This window comes from Periplaneta americana, chromosome 12 (genome assembly GCF_040183065.1).
Source record: "Periplaneta americana isolate PAMFEO1 chromosome 12, P.americana_PAMFEO1_priV1, whole genome shotgun sequence".
Taxonomy (NCBI): Eukaryota; Metazoa; Arthropoda; class Insecta; order Blattodea; family Blattidae; genus Periplaneta; species Periplaneta americana.
This window is the reverse complement of record NC_091128.1, coordinates 107,181,198-107,207,358: the sequence shown is the minus strand read 5'-3', so window position 1 is coordinate 107,207,358 and position 26,161 is coordinate 107,181,198. Positions and strand designations below refer to the sequence as shown.

Here is a 26,161-nt window from a genome sequence, read left to right as displayed (position 1 = left end):
GCTAACTTCACTTCGCAGGATGCCTTGGCACGAATGGCATGTGCTCCAAGCTACCCCCATAATTTCGCTTCTAAGAGTCAGCTAGTCTTTCTCCCACTGACGTGTCATAGCACGTGTGCCTAAGCAGACGAAAAATGTCTTTCTGCCACAGTGTAAAAATTTTTATTCTTTCTCTTACAGCAATCGAAAGCAAATAATTCTACGACGTTCTTTTTCTGTTGGAATATATATACAGTATATAATTATTTATTTATTGAATACTCATCATCATCAGTTAGTGCTACAACCCGGGGTGGGTTTTGACCTCCTCAACAACAGCCTTCCATCTTACTCTGTCCTTCACCATGTTAGTCCATCCTCTCACTCCCATAATTTCAAGATCTTTGGATACTCCGTCCATCCACCTCAGCTTTGGTCTACCCTTTCTCCTCCTGTTATATAGTCTCCCCTTTAACATTGTAATAGGAGTGCGTGTTTCAGACATCCTGTTTACATGTCCCAGCCATCTTAGTCTTTGAGCTTTTATAAATTTTACAACATCTTGACCTCCTATCAAGTTAAGAAGTTCATTGCTGGAGCGTATTGTCCATCCTTGATGATCAATGACTGGGCCAAAGATTCTACGCAAAATCTTCTGTTCAAAACTTCTTAAGAAGTTCTCTTCTTTCTTTGTAAATGTCCATGTCTCTGAACCAAAGTTATTGAATACTATTCTACTATATTTTTACTGGGGGTTCACATGCTCAAGTGCTCTAAAAGAGTAACCGCCACTGGCAGTGAACCAAAAAAGTTTGGGAACCAGTGAATGTACGAGTATATACAAGTAGATGTTCAGTATATAATTCAATCACAAATAATGATAATAACACAAATACAAATGAAGAACATCTTATAGTCAGACATAAGAAGCCAAAATTATTTATTCTTATATTACACTGAATGAAGAAAACATAATACAATAACAAAGATGACAACGGAATAGGTATTATATGTCTTTCTCGTGTTCACCAGGTACAGTAAAATTTAACACATACATATACATATAATACATATTCCGAAGTGATATAGCGTTAAAAGTTGTGTAATCAAGATGTATAAGGATGACAACTTAAGGATTAATAAGTCATACATAAAGGAATAAGAATGTAAGTTTTTAAGATGCTTACATTGCAGATCTACATTTTTCCTCATCACATATTAATGAGCACTTTTTTAAGATAAGTTATGATACGATCATCAGTGATTACAGAGAAATGACTTGTTTTATTGAAAGTCAGATAATGAACTTTTTCCTTCTGTTGACCACGCCATTTCAAACATCCCTCCAAACTACGTTTGTTAACACTGCCGTCACCATCTCCATACACAATACTTGGCTCTTCATCTGGGAATGGGTTATATTTACCATAATTAAGCCTGAAAAGATAAAATACCGTAAAAATGTATCAATGCTACAGAAGTCTAGAAAGTTAAAATTTAGGGATCACCATAAACTGTTTACACACCTTTATTTTCTTGCAAACGGTTTATAAAATACAATTTAAAAAATTCAAAGATAGGAACAGAAAAACAAGGAACGAGAAGCATAGGCTTATGCTTTAAATTAAATCAGAGTTATTTAGGACCTTAGGAATAATGCAGCAACAGTAGGAGAAGTTGAAAATTATCATAAATATAACCGGTAATTAACTACTTTGACTAAAATACAATTTTCCATGTTTATCCATCAAACTCTGCATGAAATGCAAATCTCCTAATAATAACAATTACTATTAAAGTTAATGTAAGACCGTCTGATAATCACAACTTTTTACCTGTCAACCGTTTTCAGTCCGATTCCATGTAAACAATGCACTTCAACATTAGGAGGTATAGTATGATCTGAGTACTTCTCAATGTCCTTCCTCATTTCCCAACCAGTAGGATATCCAATGTCGCTACAACAAACATTATCTCTTATTCTTGTACCACTCAATAAATTTAAAGAAGTTCATTCTAGATAATAAAACAACTTTCTTACTCAAAGAACTGCTGAAAGTTATTTACTGTGAAGTTCTTCTTTTGTGTTTGGATTAAAATTTCATCAGGCTTCCAAAATGAAGACGAGGGCATAAGCCATACTGTACTTGGTAAACTTCTCTCAATCTCTCGTAATAGGGTTTCATTCAGTGCAGAAATGCCAAAATTCTCTCCTGAAACAAAATCAATTCACTTCTTCATTTTTTATTTACACAATTAGAAAATGTATCGTGTTTTACTTGACACAGCTTTCAAATGCCGAGTGTCTTTAGCTTCGGTGAATTGGAGGAAGTAGTTAATGGACTGTTTTAAACTATTTAAGCAATTTCCTATATGCCTGTCATAAAAAATGCACTGCGTGAAGGGAAGACAGCTGCTACAATATTACTTAGTACTTATGTGAAGATTGTTGGCGTCTTGCAGATCTATGTACAATACAAATTAATTTTGGATAATTTTTTTGTCCCAACATAGCCCCAAATTTTTAAAGTACCGTACTTTGCTACCAAATGAAGAGGTCTACTTCGCTTTTAGTAGTTAATATCCACTCCCACTGTCATTGTAATCTAAGAGTTTTATTATCCACCACAATGACGCACCTCATCTTACAAGAAAGGTTACTGATAAGTGATAATACTAGTCTAGTATAGATGCTCAAGTTGCTACTGTCTCAGATATGCTGGTGGCTTTCATACTCTGTTCCAGTACAGAAAAATAAATCAAAGGAACATTAATATAAGTATAAGACCTCCAAAAGTGTTCTGGGTTAAGTGCTTAAGTAGATTCATAATAAACAAAAATGTGTTAATAGTCTATTTGCACGAAATAAATAATATTCAATGATAACAAAAAATAAAGGTATGAATAATCAATAAACACAACCTTTAGCACTGGAAAAAGATACTGAAAAAATGTTATGTTTTATTTAACGACGCTCACAACTGCCAAGGTTATATCAGCGTCGCCGGTGTGCCGGAACTTTGTCCTGCAGGAGTTCTTTTACATGCCAGTAAATCTACTGACATGAGCCTGTCGCATTTAAGCACACTTAAATGCCATCGACCTGGCCTGAACATAGAAGGCCAGCACTATACCAACTGCACCAACCAGGCCGACAAGATACTGAAAATAAACAGAACTTCTTACTTACAGTTTAATTGATGTTTGAAGTTAAAAAAAAATAACAGATGTTAAGAAACAAAATTATTTTTGTGATACAGTTCAAGAGAAAATTCCAAGTAAACGATACCAGAATGATTGATCATTTGTGGTCTTCAAAAGGTATAGGTACTACCACTTTCTGCAGCCAGTCTAATCTCGCAGGTTGTTGTATTTTCACAGGTAAAATTAATATAAATTGAAAATTTCTCTTCAACTTTCTCCTTACTCTAACGGTTTGTCCAGTATTTCACATTACAGCAGAACCTCGATAATCCGAACTAACAGGACTAGGGGTAGTTTGTATTTTAATTTTTTTTCGATTATGAAACATAATAACGAATTATTCTACCTGAAGTTAAAAAAACATCTACAGTATTGGTACTATACATATAGAAAGGTTGTAGAAATAAATGTATGAAGTACAATAATCAAACAAATAGTTAAAGCATACAGAACAATGGAAAGAAAATAAATGATAATACTGCACTCACATCCCTTCCATATCGTCGGTTTATAAGCAAAACACATTAAGACAATAATATTACTTCTGAGAAAAAGTCGTTTGAAAGTTCTTGATAAAACTGAATTCTCAAAATATTATTTTTATTAAGTTCGTTCTCTTTATATGTATTTCATTTTCAAATTCTAAGTTCATACACATACATTATGTACATTATATACGTCTTTTCCTCTGAAGTAATATTTTTTACTTAATGTGTTTTGCTTATAAATCGACGATATAATGGGTTCATACCCCACTTTATATCATGAGTCATACTGTCAGTTCTATCCTTAACGTGTAATGTATTTTATTACTTACTTACAAATGGCTTTTAAGGAAACCCGAAGGTTCATTGCCGCCCTCACATAAGCCCGCCAGCGGTCCCTATCCTGTGCAAGATTAATCCAGTCTCTATCATCATACCCCACCTCCCTCAAATCCATTTTAATATTATCCTCCCATCTACGTCTCGGCCTCCCTAAAGGTCTTTTTCCCTCTGGTCTCCCAACTAACACTCTATATGCATTATTATTATTATTATTATTATTATTATTATTACTACTACTACCGTATAAATGAATGAACGAACTTAGCTGCGCCGTCCCACCACTCTAAGTTAGAGTATGATCGTTGCTTGAAGCAGTGCTGCCCTGATTTCTCGTTTTCTGTGCTTTCCAGTACTGTACCGGTACTACATTTGGAAGTGTGTTCGGAATATCGGACATTCAGGTTATCGAAGTCTACTGTATATCGAACCAGCATCTATTCTCCTCTTTGTACATCAGGAAATTCTTATCTGACATTAAACTTAATTAGAATGTGAGTACAACATAAACATGACGATGAAATGAATTGATGTTTCAGTTTCAATCAAAGTATTTTTATTACCAAAGATACCGGTAACATAAAAAATTACAAAATTCTATAAATCTGTGATATCTTATATTAAATACATACCCGTAGCAATAGCTTTCATTGCTTTAACTGCTCCTCCCCATACACCAGACAGGGAGATAAGCGAATGGATGTACTTCTCTTTCCACTGCTTGGATTGACCATGCAATAAATGCAAGGCCATAGAACCACCCATACTGTGAGCTAGTAGGGCTACAGGTTTATTGCCGTTTATTCTATATGTTTCTTCTATTAGGTTCTTCAGTTGTACAAAATATCCACCTTGTTCATCTAACGAAATTGAACTAGAATTAGACACACATTATTAAAGTATCTATATGAGAAGAAATTTATAAAATAGGATTCCAAATTTCAATAAGCCTTATTATGGTGACCACTTTATTGATCAGACTGTTTTACTGGTTGCTGCTTCAGCAATGCATAAAATTACAAATTTGCTTGCTAAGGTGGCAACATTTTTCACATTTTATTGTGTCTGTCACAGTCCTATTAGGCGATAATGGGCTAGGAATGTATTATATTGTGAAGGAATATTATTTTTCCTTTAATTCAGTTCTAAATTTGTGCCAGCACTTGCTTAAAAGCTTTACTAATTAATATCCTAAACATTGTAATATTATAAAACAGTATATAACTTTTTTAAGAATATTTTTCATATAAAGATTCCATGGTTTTCGAAAACCTACTTTCTGACTCATCATCATACAAAACGTTTTATTCACTCATATGCCATATTTAAAGGCAGACTTTCTAAAAGTAGGGCATTTAGTTTTCCCAATATAGTTATTTCAACAAACTTATTATTCAAGCTTCTTGCATTAAAGTCTTTCACTGTGTTAGAATATTGGTACTTCATTTATTATTATCTGGATGTCAGCATTTTGTTTTAACAATGGTACGACATGGAGATGTACTCAATTTTGTGCAGTTTTGTTATTTAAGTAGTAATATCGGTTTTGTTTTGTATTTTCATTAAACAATTTTATTTTAATCAGTTTGGTACACGTTAGATAAACAGGTAGAGCCGCGTTTCTCAAACTATGGTCCGTGGACCACCTGTGGTCCTCGAGGTCTGCCCTTGTGGTCCTTCAAAAAAGACAGAAGAAAAAATAAAATTGAAACGAATTGCGTGTCACAGTTTGGAAATGACACATGGTAATCGTCTTTCACTTTTTCTCCCAGTACTGACATTTTATGAAATTTATTACCCTACTCGTTTACCAAATTCCCAGTCTACTCTCAGCAACAAAAGAGGGATTTAAAGCACTATGAACGTGGTGTTTCTCGCAATCTTTTCCTTGCACATCCCACATCTGTAACCCAGCCAGGGACCACCCGAATTCATAACAGAGGACCAAAGTACCGAATCTTTTCATGTATTTATGACTTTCTTAATAGTTTTGCCGACACCCAGTCTGCACACTGAAATGGTCACGTCATAAACCAATAATAGAACGTGCCAAATTGAATATTTACTTGTTGAAAATCGGGCATGTTTCTGCATTAATTCTTTTTATTTTTGTTTCTCCAGATGACGATATAAGAAATTTTAGACTCCACCTATTTTAAAATCCGGGCGAATCAGATCCAGAAATTCAAATTACAATACTTCTCTAATTATATTTTTTGTAGCCAATCACAAGTAACTTAAAACAAATTCTGTGCATTGTTGATTCGTCGCTTGCCTTTTAGCAGTTATTTATATCTTATGTGGTACATGCTAGTAGTTGTCTATGTCTCTGTTAAATAGTGCCCATTATACATAATGGAAAACTGGCTTCGATCTGGATCTTTGAAACGAAAGGAATGTGATTATACGCTTCATTTAGGCAGTGCTAATAGTTCAGAAGCTGTATGTGAAATATTAATATCAGTGATTCTCGTGCCATTAAAGAAATATCTAGTCCTGTTCAACGAAAAAATATTTTCGTAAATATTACAAGAGTTATTTGGAACATGGATTTACTTGGTGTGGCAATGAGAGTGAACCAATACTTCGGTGCATTGTTTGTTACGAAGTGCCTTCAAACAAGTGTATGAAACCCGCAAAATTGAAACGGCACTTAAAGACGAAACACGCAAGTGTAAAAAGTAAACCTGTAGAATTATTAATGTGAGTACCAACATTTATTTATTTTGTTAATTAATAAGTTAAAGATTATCCAAACTCTAACAGCCTTGAATTATTAAAAAAAAACGAAAATAAATTTTCTTCTATTAACATTAACTTAATTAGTTAATACTAATATAAAATTAATAGAAACAAATTAATTGTAATTAATTAATTTCATTTAAAAATATAGGTACCGGTATACTGTTATTAAAATATGCTACAAAAATGATAAATTTGCTTTCGAAGGGAACAAGAGTAAGGTGGTCCGCGGAACTGTTCTGACTTAAAAAGATGGTCCCCATTTCAAAAAAGTTTGAGAAACGCTGAGGTAGAGCATTGGAATTCCACGCTGGTAACCCGGGTTCATCCACTGCTGTGGAGTAATGGTTAGGCTGTCTGACTGTGAAATGAGTAGGTTCGGGTTCAAATACTAGTTGGGACAAATTACCTAGTTCGGTTTTTTTCCGAGGAAAATTGCTGGATAACTGTGGGCGTTAGACCTCGGATTCATTTTGCCATCATTTATTCACATATCATTATTATCATTTCCATAGTCCAGATTAAGTTCAAGGTGCAGGTTGCTGTTTACATACAACAGCGTGAGCGTTTGGAGACAAATATCATTCACAAAACAGAAGTGATAAGCACAATAAAGCCTCAGGCCATGGTGCAACCCTTCAGGTCCCTCCGTAAAAGAAAACTGGGTTCGAATCCTGATGGGTCCATGTGGAATTTGTGGTGGTCAAAGACAGTGTTATGTGTTGAGCTTCTGTGAGGTACTCCAATTTCCCCTAACGACTTTCCACCTCTGCTCCATTATTTATCACACTGACATGCTATAGACCATCCTTTCCCAAACTGTGGTTCGCGAACCTCTTGGTTCGCCAAAATTTTTCTCTAATGGCGGATTTCGAGGTTATTGTTTTTTCATTGATATGGTATTATAACTACAAGTTACACCTGGAATATCAAACTGTAGCAACTATAACTCCTTGTGGATGGTGACATTCTTGCTAAGCTAATAGTAGTGTGAAACCTCTATTTAAACGCCATTTTCACTCACTTTCAATTACAGAAAAGTTATAAATCTTTGTCATTAATTAGTTCAGAAACATTCATACTTACTTGGAGCTTTGCGGAAATCATATGGAGCACCACGAAGAGACACTCCTCGCTCATAACCTAACTCAACTAAATGGCTGACAACAAATGCAAAATATTGTCCTAATTCTTTGAATTTGGGATCTAGCCACTCGAGAGAATTCGTGTTTCCAAAGCCTGGAATTCTTGTGGTAACACCTTCAGAATTGTATGTTTTTCTTGTTACATTGCAATAATGAAGTTTCACATTGTCAGCCTGAAAATACAAACAAATAGTTAATTAGATTACCAATATACATAATCTCAAATAAGTAATACTCTACAATGTAACAGTATGCTTGTAAATTGAATTAATCTGTTTGCCTTGTATATGTTTGTATAGTTTGGCTGATGAATTGTATATGCTTTAAATTGAATAGTAATCTGAATAGCTCTACTAATGAATTGTTTATGCTTGTAATTTGAAGTAATTTGCATGATATGTATTATCAATTTCTGTATATCTCAACTGACAGAACTGTTTTATGCCTTTAAATTGAATTAACTTACTTCCTATGTATTATATTTTATAGCTCAGCTGATGAATAAATAATCGTCTGGGTTTGTAAATTTAATAATCTGACTGGCTATGTACTTTATATTTTTAATAGAACCATCAATGTATTTCAGTCAGCAGACTCGCTGGCCTGCTGATCCAGAGCTGCGCTCGGGCTTGGGTTGGATTCCCCATTTGGTGATTGATTGGTTTCTTCCGAGGTTTTCCCCAGCTGTAGAACTGATGCCAGGTGGTCTATGGGGAGTCTTTGGCCTTACTTCCCTTCATCCCCATTTGGTCTGATTATCTGGTTGGGTTTTTTCCGAGGTTTTCCCCAACCGTAAGACAAATGCCAGGTAATCTGTTGGCGAATCCTCGGGCTCACTACATCTCGCCAAAAAATTATAAAAAATTAAAATTGAAATTGTAAAAAACTTGTACGGTAATTGTAATCTTGTAAAATTCTGACTTGTTCCACATCTTAAAGCTTCATTCCTAATGTAAGATCTATGGGATATAATAAATGAAATGAAATAAAGTTTCTAGATCAGTTAAAACTTTCAAAACAGAGAAAGTGCAGATTACCGTATTTATTCGAAAATGTTACACAACGCAGAACTGCACACATTGTATTCTTCACCTGACATAATTAGGAACATTAAATCCAGACGTTTGAGATGGGCAGGGCATGTAGCACGTATGGGCGAATCCAGAAATGCATATAGAGTGTTAGTTGGGAGACCGGAGGGAAAAAGACCTTTAAGGAGGCCGAGACGTAGATGGGAGGATAATATTAAAATGGATTTGAGGGAGGTGGGATATGATAATAGAGACTGGATTAATCTTGCACAGGATAGGGACTGATGGCGGGCTTATGTGAGGGCGGCAATGAACCTTCGGGTTCCTTAAAAGCCATTTGTAAGTAAGTTGTAAGTAAGTAATTGTTTTATAAAGTCCCGCGCCGTGGCTTTGTAGTCTAAGGCATCCCGCCTAGGACTCACGTTACGGAATGCACACTGGTTCGATTCCTCATGGGGGAAGAAATTTTCTCATGAAATTTCGGACAGTGTATGGGACCGGTGCCCACCCAGCATCGTGATGCACTTGGGGAGCTACGATAGGTAGCGAAATCCGGTTGTGAAAACCAGCTATAACGGCTGGGAGGATCATCGTGCTAACTACACGATACTTTCATTCTGGTTGGATGATCGTCCACCTCTGCTTCGGCATGTGGGTGTGAGACCAACAGCCGGCTGATTGGTCTAGGCCCTTCATGGGCTGTAGTGCCACGGATTATTTTATTGTTTTATAAAAATATATTGTATAATACGAATATAAAATCCATAAGAAAATATCAGTAATCTAGTGCCATATTCTATGTCAAACAGAAACTGTAAGTTTTTCAGAAAATAGTTTTCAAGAGAATACATAGGATTCCTAAGTCAATAGAGAATGGTGCGTGAAATACTGTTAGGTTCAGCCCAAGGACAGACTCCACCCTCTTTCAGTAACTTTTGGCAAAAACAATGAGATCGCAGGAGTGTGGAAGCTGGCTATTCCGTTTATTTTTTCTACCTGATCATGCCTTGCAGTATACAACTCATAAATTTAGTAGCATTGTATAGAGAAAATATATGCGAGTAAAACATTTACAAAATATGTTAGGAGCTTTCACTTACATTTTGTAATTATTAAAATGTGTCTATAACTCATCTGTTAGTGCATATATTTTATCTTGTATTTTAATCTTAACTCCTCACTCTTGTTTTATTTCATTGATATTTGATATTTGATGTTCACTATGCTTACATGCATTGATAAAATTGAGGTTAACATATTGGTTAATGATACAACTGATGATGTCGCATGTGGGATGAAAACGTTCATACAAACAGAATAATATGTAACATAAAGGAATCAAATCTTAAAATTAAAATTAAATTCATACTAGAAATCTTATTTTGTGTGTGTGTGTTTGTATTTTGTGTTTGTATCTAATGATGAACCTATAATCTTTAATAGATTGTACAGAGAATAAATAAATACAATACAATACAATAAATATTATGTGGTAAGTCATTGACTGAAAAATAATAAACTTATTCAATTGAGGAAGACAGCATGCTTAAACCAATTTTTCGCTATCATGGACGTTGGAAATGTGTATTTCGGCATAATTTTCGAAATGTATCTTGTATAACATTAAACTACATCCTCTATTGAGGAAGTATAATCAGTCCGGACATCACGAGTTCGCAGAAAAAGTATGTTTATTAACCTACCTCGAATATTTGGATATGTTTGAGAAATGTATCCTGAAAAGGCCTGAAATATGGAGATGCAGATTGGGGAATATTTAGAATATTTCATTATAAGATTTTTTTCTGCACGTACTTTTTGTGCAATGGAGACAATAAATTGGAGTTTCCACTTGTCTTTAAACAACAGTAAGTATTTAATTTAATTATGCTTTTAACTCAAAAGTTATTCTGCACCGAAAATGAAGACGATTGAGAGATTTTTTGCCTGGAGATCCCTATCAGAAACAGGATTCTTTTTGGTCCATAAATCTATGACAAGTAACATAGAGTTCTACTTCCTTGTAGAAGGAAGACGTGATACAGATTTGCCTGCTCTCTAAATGAATTCGCTATATTACATCCAATCAATGACTAGCACTGTAACCACTAGACTATGAAGAAGGAATAAATGCTATATTAGAGATTCTAATTAATGTGCAAAAATTAATATCGCATCAATCAATTTCAGTTTTAAGATACGAATTTTCGTTACTTTTCTGATAAAATGAGGACGAGCATACTCAACCAATACGATCAGGGGCGTCATTTTAGTGTTTGCTTGGCGAAGTAAGATTTTTTTGTGAAGACCTTATAGGGTATATTGTGTGGCGAGTTTCGTCCTTATTTTTTTCTGAAATTTCCCACAAATTAAGCCGAAACTAGTCTTCTTAGTGAAGTACCAATATAGTTTCACATTAACACAGGAAAGTTGTTTCTATAACAACCTATACCAAATCTTCAGTGAAATTAATTATTTTCCATACCGTAAAGTGGGGTAAACTTTATCATAAAATAATTTAAACTACGATATCAGATGCACTGAATATATTTTTAAAGTTAACTTTTTTTACATTTCTAAAGTTTTTTTTATTATTATTTTTAGTCACAAACAGGTCAAGTTTACACTACTATATAATACATTTCCAGTTTTCACACACACAGGTGTAATTTTAACTTCTTATACTGTTTATATGATAAATAATATACATGCACTTGCTGTTAATATAACGTAGGTGCGAACAAATGAATAGACACAATTTTACTGATAAAGAAATTTTTAAAATTTCAATTAACAAAAAAAAAAAAAAAAAAAAAATTGTACTGCACTTTTATTTACAATAGGTAACACCGCTAACGTAGCAAAGGGCAACACCTTGCTTTCATTCGGGAAAAGTCATTAACTAGCTCGTCTTTTATTTCTTAAGAAAAGTGGACTATTTTAACATTAAAACTGTAGTTTTTTCTTCATTAGTATTACTCGATTGTTAATTTTTTAAATCTAAAACTCAGAGAGAGGAACAATTTGCCCCCCCCTCCTTCCTCCCACACTCTTCTTAAATGACGCCTCTGAATAAGATATATTGAAGGACTGCGTAGAAGAAAGCCTCCATCCAAATTATTCGGCCAAATGAGATTCACTTGCGCCTGGTTTGCAAACAATGTTGAGAAATTTCAATTTCGTAAGTCAGTGTTATGGAACTTCAATATTCATTGCTCAGATTTAAGATGTAACAGATTACACTTATACCATACTTCAAATGATAACGTTGTAGTGAAGAAGACAGTCACCAAAAGATTTTACTTACCCAGCAATCCAGAGACGTAATTAAATCACGCACATTCAGCCATAATGTGATGAAATCTTTCGTGGTTTTTGGACATTCAGGATGAATAACTCTTTTTTTATTAAGTTGCGCTTCAATCTGATCGCCAGCATCTCCAGGAACTATAAAATGTAAATGTTATAACTTATGATAAATTCACAGCTAGTTACATTTGATTATACACTGTACAATACAGAATTAATAAAGATGAAGTTCTTTTTAATTTGAAAATTCAAAATCTCCATTTAATATTGTACACCTGCAAACAGCCCAGTGTTGTGCAAAGTTCCAGGAGGTAAATCAAGACTGCCACTGTATGAACTTGAATACCTACAGGACTTATCAGACTGCAATGAACCAGAGTCTCTAATGAGTACTTAAGTAAGTACATTTCCTGCTCTGTCTGGTACATAATAACTACCTATGCTGATTAGAAGTAAATACGGTATAACAAAAGAGGGCCTAAAGAAAAGTGCTTGATTGTGGTGTAAAGGATATGACACCATACTACACAAGTTGGAAAATATTTTATTATTGTGTTATAATGTCAATTTTTGGAAGTTACTTACGATTTTTAAATCTGTTAAATATCATATCCACTTCAAGATTGGACAAAATCATTAGTTATTCCAATATTTAAGAAAGGAGATAGGACCAACTGTGACAATTACAGAGGGATCAGTTTGTTAAATTCTGGTTATAACATTTATTCTAGTATTATTAAGAATAAATTATGTAAACATTATGAAGATATATTTAGTGAAGAACAAAATGGTTTCCGGAAGGGCAGATCATGCTGTGATGGATATTTTACAACGCAAATTTTGATTGAGAAGCAGCGAGAATTTAATATAGAGACACATCTGGCATTTATTGATTTTAGAAAAGCATTTGATAAAGTAAACAGAAGTTTGTTATTCGGAATTTTAACAAATGATCAGATCCCAAAGCAGATCATAACCTTTATAAATCAAACCTTATTGCAGTAAAAATAAAGGAAAAAATAACTCATTGGACGAAAATAAACTCAGAAGTCAGACAAGGTTGTGGCCTCTCTCCTTTGCTTTTTAATGTTCATATGAATGCCATTGTGAAAGATTTTAGAGAAACAAAACACGGATATATCCCTATTAACAGAAATTTAAAATTAGATGTAATAACGTCTGCAGATGATCTTGTTTTACTAGCAACATCAGAAGATGATTTGCAATGGTCAGTACATAATTTAAATTTAATAGCTCAAAAATATTCAATGGAAATATCCATTAAGAAAACAAAAATAATGGCCTTTTGTGGTAAATACCCAATACCAAGCAAAATTTGTTTAAATAACACAATTTTGAAAAGAGTTAATGAGTTTAATTATTTAGGATATAAACTTTCTTTTGTTGAAAATTTGGATTTATCAGAGAAAATTGTAAAATTCAACAAATCAATAGGCATCATTCATAGAGTTTTAAAACCTTCATTAGTACAAAAATCAACTCGTACTCGTCTTTATCAAATAATAGCTCGACCAGTCTTATGTTATGGGAGTGAAGCGTGGACTATAAGGACAAAAGATGAAAGCAGACTAACAGCTTGCGAGATGAGATTCATGCACCGAACAGCTGGCTACACTAAATAGGATCAAAAGAAAAATGAAGATATTCTTCAAGAACTTAATGTGTCATCAATACTGGACTATATCTCCAGATATCAGTTAAACTGGAAGGAACACGTCTCAAGAATGGTTTCATCCAGGATCCCTAAGGCAATAATGAAGTATCGTCCAAATGGGAAACGGTCACTTGGTCGACCTATGAAAAGATGGCAAGAAAATTGCTTTTTCAGGCCATAACAGTTCTTTTGGGACTAGTACTTGATAGGATGATGATGGTGATGATGACTTAAAGAGATATGTGTTTTGTCAATAATGATTGGTTCTTGTGTTCAGTGTGCCATAGAAAAGGTGAAAATATCAGGAAATATTGTGAAATTTCACGTATAAATATCAATGATTAGGTCCTAAGTTTAATAATTTGTTTCTATCAATATAAATTTAACAGAATCATTAACGAGTTTTCTGGGAGTGATGGACACTTATTTTTAAGGTATTTAATTAGGCTGGTTCCTGGAGGACTCAAACCGAATCATTGGATCGATTATATAGCGTGTATGATCGTCGTTGAAGGCTATAATATCCATTCTTTGAGTATTACCATTTTCAGAAAAGCCATGAACTTCCTCTACTGCTTAAGACCTGGGCAATCATGGATCTTATTCTGAATGTCTGGCATTGCGGAATGCTTCTCTATGCGAGAAGGAACCAAGGACATGAGGGAGAGTTTCAATCTCGTTGTTGCAGTGATGACAACACTTACTGCCCACGGTTCTACCTGGTATGGCGCGCACTTCAGCTGCATTACCAACCATCTTCAATATATCAAGCCATTCACTAGATTATAGTCTAGTCCATCATTACTAACGGTACTAATCCAGTGGTTCGTATTCAGAAAAAAGATTGATGCCTTTGCCTTTTTGAGGAAGACAGCTCCATTTCTAAAATTCCATATCTCATAAATATGATCTTATTTTCCTTGCATCAAGAAAGTTATATTTTCTATTTTGGCAATGTTGCATGTGGGCAGCTGCGCTATGCACTGCTGCTCCATTTTTCTGTGAGTGTGGAAAGATAAAATGTATGCACTATTAAGTATGGAATATCACTCCCAACTTTTTGATACTGTATCCATATAAGTTTATTAGTTTCACGAAAAAAAAAAAGGTTATGTACAAAAGTTATGACATTGTTGATTTATGTCAGTGTTTCGTTAGTTTTATGGTAAGGTTATCAGACGGGTCCGTTTCCCAGGGACAGTCCCCGGACAAATTTCATCTGCGGTTTTAATAATTTTTTGCCAGATATCCCCGGATTTTCATTGTTAATTATTACAGTACCAGTAATATGGTTTAATGATCCTTCCATATTGCTATGACAAATTTTACTAATGCAACATTGCTGCTTCTCCATGATGCCATAATAGAAGTTAAGATGAGAGATGAAACGGTTTAAATAATTTTGAAACATAGCTACTGCAGTGGAATAGAATCTCAAAACAAGAAACACAAGTTTTACGAAATATAAGATACTTCAGTTTAATAAAATAATGTCTTTTTTTTTACAGTATTGCTAATTTTTTTTTTTTCTGATTTTAGATCGCAAATTTCTTAAGAAAACAATATCTGTAAACAAAAAGTCATCACAATTTTCCATATACGATAAAAGCATGTCTGAAGTGATACTAGCTTGGGTGTGTGCAAGTTTCGTTAACTTCCTGGCTTCATCCTCGCACTCTTCGTAATCTGCGCCATCCTTTCCACTACCAGCTGTCAAATCACGTATCTCACTTTCTTATCTGTATCCTTGATCTTCCTTATCAACTTCTAATCATTTGAGAGAAGGGAGAGAGCATAAATGGAGTAAAAACGGCAATTATGTTACTTCGCTCCCTTCCCCAGAAAAGGATAGCAAATTACCCACAAAGCGAATTAAACGTACGCGAATTATCGGGAGTCATAATCATAATCATTTATTGCATCCACTGATCATATACATGATATGGGACATGTCATATTTACAAACTAATAATTAGTTGACTGTACGTGTACTTATGTAGCCTGGTGTCATAATACTTCAGAAAATAACTCATATAATGTCGTCAAAGTTGGATAAAAAGTATGTATCATATAAAAAAACCAATTAGATCGTCACTAAATAGTATAGTTCTGTCAATGATTTTCAATTCGTAAAAGGTTCGCAATGTCACGATAAAATCAGAGTTTGTTACATTTCATTCTTTATGTTTTAGCATAAATATTATTTTATGGCAGAAGGAAATTTTCTTTTTTAACTTTATTCTGTCCTTTTTTATTATCACATTCTGGAGTTCTCTGTATATTTTTGTAAACATAATAGAATTTGCTACAGCTTCTTTTCTTTAAATGTAAAGGAACTGATCATTTGTCGGTCCAATATGTTGTATGTTGTAATACGTTAATATAGGAATGTTATTTCTGCGCTATTTCAAATGATACCGGTAATAGTTTTATGCTCGACCATGCCGAAATGTAGTAATTATACACCTGGTAGCAGACCTTTAATGCATGTCATTAAAGTACACCTACTCATTAAAGGTCAGGTCTTTCAGCCAATGACGACTCAGATTACAACTGTTCAGCCAATGACAGGTCAGCTTTCTACTGTTATAAAACAGCAAGTATCGATTATTCTCGGATATGCAATCGAAAGAGAATTAGCGAAAAGTCACGGAGGCTGGAAATCCAATACTGTCGCAGAAGGTTATGTTCTGTTACTATAATAATTAGCGTTAATTGTAAATAATATTCAAATATATTCAATTTGTCATCTCGTTTTTCAATGTCTAATTTTATTTCAATGTTATCTCTGTAGGTTCTTATGGCCTAGCAAGATCAATGTGAACATCTGTTCCTCGGAAAAAATCAATACTTTCGCGTCTGCGCACATCTCACAACATACGGGACATTGGTCAAGGTCAGAAACAAAGAAAATTAATAATATCAAGTTAGAAATATGGTCGAGCATAAAAAGTCGTATGAAACTCGCCTATAATGGTAATTAAGAAGCTCGTATGAAAATTATGAAACTCGCTTGCGCTCGTTTCATAAATATCCATACTCGCTTCTTAATTACCTTCATTATAGGCTCGTTGCATAATGTACTACTATATAATACAGTATAATATGTGTATAATACTCTTCAGATGCGCTCCTTCAGTTCTGTCTGGTTTTTTATTGTGTAAAAAGTATTCTAATGTTATAACGGGATAAAATAATTCAGTAAGAAAACCTTTTTTCTCTTACTAGCCATCATACTACGGATTTTGGCCATTTGCAGCATTGAGCGAGATTTTATAACAAGCAAATTGTTGAAACACTGATTCAATAAAGCAGAGTTTTTTTTTTTCGGTTAATAATTATAATTTTTCTGCATTGTTGCAATTTATCTTCCGTATTTCAGCCATCTAAGGTTGTCAGCTATACGCTAATACTAATAATATTATTTTCACCTAAGAGAAGCAATGAAACTTCCGGCCGATATTCGACATAAAGTTGTATAATAAACATAAGCTTTAAAATAAATTTCAGTGAACTGAACATCTAATATAATATGGTATGACTTTAAACGGTAGCCTACTTACTAATGATGACAGGCGTCCTTGCAGGTTTTTCTCTCAGACATGTGCTTGATGCTTTGCTCAGAATTACAATGAGTAAAAACAAGAGTCGGATATACATAGAATATTTCGAATACATTTTGAGCAGATTTATGAAACCCAAAGTTGTCGCATTTATATGTGAACTGAACAAAGGAATAGTTTTAATTTACTCCAATTACTTGTTATTTAGTAATAGCAAACAAAGAATAATAAATATGGTTACATCATTGCCCTTAACTTTGGACTTGAATGTTTCCACGTCATTTCCATGTGTAAATTATTTTTTGATATGGAATTCAAATAGTTTACTTTGTCGAAAGATTATATCCGAATGTATAAGGTGATGTACAAAGCATAGCCTAGCCTCTGTTTATCTTTTCTAGTTAGGGTGCCGCTTTGGTATCTATTTATTCTCTGAAAGCTCACATTGAAAGCGGGTTTAATTCTTGTACATTTTTTCGGCAAATTTAAAGCAACACATGACAACAAATGTAACTATTTATCCAATTAGAAAGTTCAGATAGAACGGCATTCATCAGAATCCTGACAAGGAACAGAAACAAGAAGCCGATAAAATAAAACTCTATACAGAATCCCTATGATTGAACAGTACAGATATGGTCACATCGCACCTTCAAAATAATACTGTCGTAACTACCAAAAGTTAGTTTTGAATAAATGCAAGATAAACATTTAAAAGTCGTATGAAAAATCAGGATTACCAAGTATCATTATGAGCCCTGTATACTTTACCCTTGAACTTAGAAATATGACAATTTTATTGTTTGATAGAGGATTAAATAGGTAATAAAGATTAAAAAACTGCCTACAACTCAAAACTCAATTTTTGGGAGTTACGACAATATTATTCTAGAGGTGCGACATTGTCTCTATTGTATTATCTTTGCAGAATATCACCAATATTTTTCTCAGAGTTCGTTTTAATTAAGCTATTCTACTTAACGATACAAAGGTTATTCATCATCGAAATTCAAAATGGTCGAGAAAAGAATGACAGATTTTGCCTGAAGTTCTCTGGTAGGTAGCATTTTTTGTCACAAGTTAAGATAATAAAATTATCTTCATATTTTTAGTATTCTACCTGACACTGAATTTTACATGACCTTAAGTTTATCAATGCAGGAGCAAGAAGAATTAATTTGTTGAGAGGGATGACATTATCAGATGGCATTGTCAGTATTCATTAATTTGGTATTCATGGAAAAACTATACGATTAGTTCTGAGTAAACGTCGAATAATGTGTAAAATGCAAAAAAATAGTAGATAGATATCAACATAAAAGTGCTTCGGGTGTAGGGAAAGGACTAAAACAAAAAAAGTAGGTTTGCTCTGGCTCTTGCATGCAAATGGAATGGTTTTGTTAAGAAACCGGAAGTCACATTTTTTTGCAAGAATATTTTTTTAATTTATCTCATTTTAGAGTCCGTTAACTCAACTAAACATAATGTAGTATAACTTAACATAACACGTTGTTACAGGTAACCAAAAATACTGATATATTTCTTACTTCATAAAAGCATTTTTTTTCCCCCAATCGCATATCAATGGACTGTCGTCACAGTCTATTAGATTATGCTGTCGCCCGCAACATGGCAACAGTGCAAGAGAGCTATAGTCCTCTTGCAACAGTGTACTTCATTTAGCATTTATTACAATTTAAGGATGAAACGCAATGGCGAAGATGATCTTCACTGGAAAACTGGAGGGAAGGAGAGATAGGGGTCGTCCCAGATTGAGATGGTTAGACTGTATTGAGGAAAATTTGAGGAAAGTGGGAATAAGGAGATGGAGGAAGAGGGCAGAGGACAGAAGTGATTGGGCTATTGTTTTAAAGGAGGTGTTAGCTGTATGCCAAAAGAAGAAGAAGAAGAAGAAGAAGAAGAAGGATGAGATGCTCCATAGACATTTTCAATTTCACACCTCGTTTGTCTGCATCCTTCTTTTTCGCCAAAATCTTTCTTATGGTGTTTAATGAGGTTTCTGTAGCCTTCGTTGCCCCTTCCATGACATGGTTTATGCACGCCATTAATCTATTACTTCATATTACCGTATCTCAAACTCTTGCTTCCGATAATTATACACGTTGGCAATACTAAATTGTACCTCATCTGATAGAAGAATTCGTCCCTAGAATAATTATTACAGTTCAAAGCATACAGGACTTAAATATCAAGTCCAACACCACACACCTAAATTTTGTTGTCGATATATTGGTTACAACTAATTAAGAAAATACTATTGTAACTAAACATAATTAAATGATGACATTATGATAATTAAAAACTCAAATTATTCTAATACTAAACGAGAAAAATAGTGAGGAAACGATTGATTGATTAATTAATTAAATTTTCTTACATAACCATTAAATGGCATTAATTAAGACTACCGGTATTAAATATAATTTCTCCAAAACAAAACTACCAAATTAACTACTGAAATAATTAAACTGTCACAAGAGAAAGAATCCTTTTACAGTGGCCATTCCAGCATTTTTAGTTTAGGGGTGACATTCGGGTGAACAGGAATTATTCAAGATGGGAAATATACGTCTCACACCATTGAAAATACATTATTAATAGCAAAGGCAAATATCTAACATTATATGCTATTTTCAGTTAGCTTAAGATTTAATTTACCATTCGGGGACCATCTCTAAAAAGAAAGTAGAAATTGAAATTTAAGGATTGGATAAAATAAACATTAACATTATTAGTAAATTACTAAAGAGTGGTAGAGAAGTTGTGATGCATTTCTAAGGCAACATTGCGAGATAAAATATAAAAACAATTTAAAGCACGTGCAAAACATTAGAGTCCTCAGTGTAACTGTTATGCAACAGGAATATAAGAGAAACACAAGCATAGGTTTTATTTCGTATGAGTAAGCAGTACATTGTATGTGTATGCACATAACGAATTTGTAAACTTTCTTTTTAAATAAATAAGATTAATATTTTCAGTTGCGGTTTACAGCAATAATCCTCTATCTCTTCGTCCATGCTGTGACATAGTTCACAGCTTCAGATATGTTTAAGTTGATCAGATTCTCCAAGTGGAAAAGAAGATGGTAGAATGAAAAAAAAGAAGACTTGGGGAAAAAATAAGGACCAGCCTAATGAAAGCAATGACGAAATAGATGTAACAAATTAATATCTAGCAATTTCAAAATACATTAACAATAGTTTCTACACACAGGCCTAGTTTTTAATTTATCCTACTTATACGATATGTAATTTACATGCACTTACTGTTAATATGGCATAAGTGCGAACAAAGATGAACACACACAAAAGAAATTTTAAGTTCATTAAATGAATGCTTTTATTTACAATAGGTAACAACCACTAATGTAGCAAAGGATAATCCCTTGGTTTCATTTTTCATTTGAGAAAAGTCATTAACTATCTCAGCTTTTATTTCTTAAGCGTTGATAAATTCCACTGCTGTGGAGAAATGGTTAGCATGTCTGACCATGAAACAAGTTCAAATGCTGGTTAGGAAGATACATGATTGGGGGTTTTTCCGAGATTTTCCCTCAAGCAATTGAAGCAAACTTGCTAGGAAAAATTTCAACATTGAACCAGGGACTCATTTAGCCATTATTTATTCACATATACACCGAGCGAGGTGACTCATGCATTCCGCATGGGACTCACATTCGGAAGGTCCGTGATTCGATTCCTAGACCGACCAACCTGACTGTGGTTTTTCCGTGATTTTCCACAGTTATTTAGGCAAATGCCGAGTTGGAATTTTCATTGCCACGGTTTCCCTTCCTCTCCCTTGTAGAAAAGGACTTTAGATTTCATATCATTCATCTTCTTCATCTCATTCCATAGACATATTCAGGTCATGTTTTTGTCCACTTACGAAGGTGGGGGCGTCCTCTCTGCAACCATTCCTGGGTTTCCAGTCTTCCTCAATCTCTCTGTCAGGATCAATTCCTTAAGAGCATTTCCAAGGGAGCTTCAACACCTTGGAAGAGCCATTGGAATGGATCCTGTGCTGCTTGGTCACCTTGGGGGTATGATCTTAGGGTGAGGGGTCACATGCGGCCAGTGGGCTGGTACATCTCATCCTCATTCATCCCATAAAATTCGGGGTGCACAATAGACGTCAGTATCGCCGATTTGCAAAGGGTCATCCCTAACCCGCCCCTAGCTACCGTTACCTAACCTAACCTAACCTAACCTATTCACATATCATTATCATCATTAGTATAGCCTGGTTAAGTTCATAGTGCAGTGTGCTGTATTCGTACAAGAACATTACTGTTCAATGACAAATATCATTCATAGAACAGGAGTAGTCAGCACAAAAAGCCTCAGGATGAGATGCAAGACCTTGGGCCCTCCTCTGTAAAAGGGAGGGGGGGGGGGGTAGGAGGAAAGCGTTTATAAAAATGGAATATTGTAATATTAAAAGTAAATTTGTCACATTTTTTTCTTTAATAATATTACCCAATTATTAACTTCTTAAATCTTAAACTCAAGGGAAGGAGACAATTGTGCTCCCTGCCCCCTAAATGACGCCTCTGAATTTCACTGACGCTAGATAACATAGAAGTTGATATAGTGTTGTTAAATGACCAATTAAAAATATGAAAACAGATAAAAAGTCTTAGTGAATGAAAGTAATCAAATCATGGTAATCGTGCTATTGATGAAAGGCAGTACCTTATTGGCAGGTTTTTTTCATCAAATTTTATTAATGGAGACAATTATTGCTGCTATTTAATTTTGAGAAATTTGAGAAACACAAGTAACTCATCTGTTTAATAAGTTTGCTTTTCAACTGAAAACAGATTAAATATTATGATTGTTATGTAAGTAAAGTACTACCTAACAGTATTTATGCACTATTAGATGGAGAGTTCACCGACCACAATAAAATGTTCTGTTTTTATGTTAATAAAATTTGGCAACTGTGCTACCAATGAAGTTTCTTAAATTAAGTATTAGTGACGAAAAACTTTATACGGTTAGCATGTTCAAATCTTGGTTGGGACAAGTTACCTGATTGTTTTTTTTTTTTCGAGGTTTTCCCTCAACTAATTGAAGCAGAATTGTTGGGTAACTCTCGGCATTGGACCTCAGACTCATTTCACCATCATTAATTCAAATGTCCTTGTCATCATTACCATAACTACACCATTATATATAATTAATTTTATTGTTAATAATTATTAGTTTTACAAATTAACTAAGTAGGGTTAAACTAGTGATTTTTAGTAACACTTAGAATCGTTATAATCTGTTAACCATAGTACTCCTGGGTTGGCACTATTGATCTAGACAAGAAAAGAAATTCAGGTCCGGCAGCCCTCACTGGCAATGACCTACACTCTCCTTTACCATCAATTGACCCACTTATCTCACAAACAAGTACCTGCTCGCAAACCTCTCTGTCTACCCCTCAAATATTGAAACTTCGCTTCTCACCCCAGACCACTACTTTGAAGGTTGCACATATAAACTGCCAGAATCTTTTGTCTCACTTTCATGAATTTCAGGCAATATTTTCTCCCCTTGAACTTAGTGCAATATTAATTAGTGAAACATGGTTGTCATCATCACTCCTCTCTGCGCTTGTTCATTGTTCATGTGAATGGTTATGTCTTGTGTCGCAATGACAGGACAGGTAAGCAGAGAGGAGGCGTTGGAGCTTACGTCAGGAGTGATTTTCAGCCGAAAATTATACATACATCTCCAATCGAATACACAGCAGGCCCCAAATTCCTTTTTATCAAAATCACTGTTACTTTTAAAAAGTGCCTTCTCTGTGTTGTGTACAAGCCTCCCCCCTCCCCCACCCGAATTGGATATTTATGTGATGTTACAGCTCTTATCAGATTACGAACACGTATTAGTCATGGGCGATTTTAATACTGATCTTCTCTCCACAACCTCAACCTCCATCTTACAACTTCAATATATGTTTCAAGCCTGCAACATGTCCACCCTACCCTTGAATCTCACTCATCATACCGATACTTCTGATAACCTTTTAGATTTAATTGCCATGACCAACTCAAAGAAAATTGTCACTGGTGGACAGTTGGCTTCTCCAGCCATATCCCGCCATGATATTATCTATGCACAGTATCCTCTCCAGTGTCCGAAAAGTAGATATAGAATGATAACATACAGAGACTTGGAAAGCATTGACGAAACAAGACTTAACAATGACGCTCTTCACTTGCCTTGACACAATATCTGGAGTCTGCCGAAAATAGACGATAAAATCGAAATGTTCAACGACATGATACTTGAGTTATATAACAAGCATGCACCTGTGAAAATCAGACGAATTTTCAGGCTGCCTACTCCTTGGTTGACTCAATCTATTAAAAACCTTATGACAGAACGAGATGCCGCATACAGGACCTGCAGATGAGACAAGTGCGAGCAAAATCTGAATGCCTACAAAACACTAAGAAATAGAACAACTCAGGCTTTCGAAATGCAAAGCTTCGGTATGCATATAAAATCATCGATCCTTCTGCTAGTTCGTCTGAAATGTGGAAATACACACGTTTCTTAAGACTGACACAAAAACTTGCAGACTGATTGTAACATTCCTCTTGACAGTCTCAATGATTGCTTCACAAAATCACCATAAAAAATTGACAATGAAACTAAAACTCAGTCATTAAGTGAATTATTCGACAAACCTTCACCCTCATGAGATAAATTTTACTTTTTAGATGTTACATCCATTGAAGTCTGGAGAGCATTAAGACGGATTAAAAATAAATCACAAGGTAAAGATGGGATCAGAATAATTCTTCTGAATAAAATAATTAACATTATACTTCCTGCACTGACTCAATATTCAATTCTCCACTCATAACCACTACTTATCCTAAAATTTGGAAAAAAGCCATAGTGCAACCCCTTCGAAAAATTAATTCTCCTTCTGCTCCCAGTGACTTTAGACCAATCAGCATTCTTTCTGCTCTCTCAAAGGCTTTGGAATATATTGTTCACACGCAAATAACAGATTATCTTAATTCTTATAATCTTATTAATTCCTTTCAGTCAGGTTTCATATCAGGGCACAGCACAACTATAGCCCTTCTCAAAATTACTGAAGATGCATGCGAAGCAATGGACAATCGACAGGTGACAATATTAACATTACTTGATTTCAGCAAGGCATTTAATTCAGTTGATGTAGATATTCTTCTGGACAAGTTACATGTATTGTGTTTCTCTGAGAGCAGTATCGCCTGGATGGAATCTTATCTTTGCGATTGCTTGCAAAGCGTTTCTCTTAATGATTGGTTTTCAGTGTGGTGCATCATGGAAACTGGGATTCCCCAGGGTTCTGTTTTAGGTCCTCTTCTGTTTTCAATATATATAAACGACGTCTCAGAAGCAATACGACACTGTCGTTACCATCTTTATGAATACGATCTACAACTGTATATCCACGCCAGTCCTGATTTGGTAAATGACAGTATAAGTAAATTAAATTTGGATTTAAAATCTATAACCTCTGGTCACTGAAATTTAGATTGATTCTAAACCCTGAAAAATCACAGGCTATCTTACTAGGAAATCAGAGACTTCTATAAAAATTTAACAAATCTGTTCTTCCCATTATAATTGTAAATAACACTGAAATCCCGTTCAGTGCAACTGTGAAAAATCTGGGTGTTCATATCGATGCATTCATTTCGACGAATAGAAATGTTTCTTCCTTTTAAATTGAAACAAATTTTAGTCCAGACACTTATCCTGCCGCAGTTCGACTACTGCGACTTTCTATTAAGTGATCTCAGCCATGATCTGATTAAAAAAATTACAGCATGTCCATAAGGCCTGTGTTCGGTTTATATGTAATATCCGTTTCTATGATCATATCTCATCATCTTTCAATGAATTGTCTTGGCTCCGGCTGGCTGACAGACACAGTTTGCATTGCCTTTCTCTTCTCTATCAGATTTTGCATACATCAACCACTGAATACCTTGCATCACGATTTAATAGTCTATCCACACATTATAATCTGTATACCAGTCACGACACGACACTCTATTGTCAATCCCTCTCCACAGAACTTCTGCGTATTCTTCGTCTTTTACAATAGACACTACCCGTTCTTGGAATTCATTACAGATTTTAGGGACTGCCCGACCTTAAATGCTTTTAAGTCCAAAGTGAAACATCTTACTTTAGAACGCAGTGTCCCAAGATATAGCTATATTAAAATTCACAATTTTAACTAGTTAATAAAGTAATCGTATAATTTAATTTATCATCTAGTTTAAGTAGTTTTTTAAGTTTGATAATATTCTGGCTTATGCATATTTTTTTTTTGTTTAGATCTTGTCTTAGGTACGTATATCTTTAACTTTCTGTTATACTAACATATCATGTATTTCCTTTTTGACCTCTGGTTGAATGGAAGAGAAGTCCTCACGGCCTTAACTCTGCCAGAAAAAATAAAGCATTATTATTATTATTATTGTAACTCGAGTTAAGTTCACAGTGCAGTGCGCTGATAGGCCTACGTAAGAGCGAGGTCATTCGGCGGAAAAGTCATTCACAGAACAGAAGTGGTAGGCCTAAGGACAATAAGCCTCAGGCTGCAGTGCAATCCTTCGGGTCTCTACTACGTAAAAAAAGTGTCTGAACAGACA

General features: G+C 34.5%; 1 protein-coding gene across 4 annotated transcripts in view; it reads right to left on the bottom strand.

Moving 5' to 3' along the window:
* Positions 1 to 902: 902 nt before the first annotated feature.
* LOC138710767 (lysosomal phospholipase A and acyltransferase-like) overlaps positions 903 to 26,161 on the bottom strand; it is a 25,766-nt gene continuing 507 nt past the window's right edge. The window contains exons 1-7 of one of the 4 annotated variants that reach the window (XM_069841872.1): positions 25,890 to 25,911; positions 12,233 to 12,372; positions 7,836 to 8,067; positions 4,640 to 4,867; positions 2,021 to 2,192; positions 1,815 to 1,937; positions 903 to 1,416 (exon numbers count right to left, since the gene is read on the bottom strand). In XM_069841872.1, the coding sequence (XP_069697973.1) occupies positions 1,191 to 1,416; positions 1,815 to 1,937; positions 2,021 to 2,192; positions 4,640 to 4,867; positions 7,836 to 8,067; positions 12,233 to 12,372; positions 25,890 to 25,896 (1,128 nt within the window). In that variant the 5' untranslated portion in view covers positions 25,897 to 25,911 and the 3' untranslated portion in view covers positions 903 to 1,190. Of the gene's footprint in view, positions 1,417 to 1,814; positions 1,938 to 2,020; positions 2,193 to 4,639; positions 4,868 to 7,835; positions 8,068 to 12,232; positions 12,373 to 17,472; positions 17,639 to 25,889; positions 25,912 to 26,161 lie in introns of those variants that run through there. The other 3 variants (XM_069841870.1, XM_069841871.1, XM_069841873.1) reach the window with 3 other exon arrangements.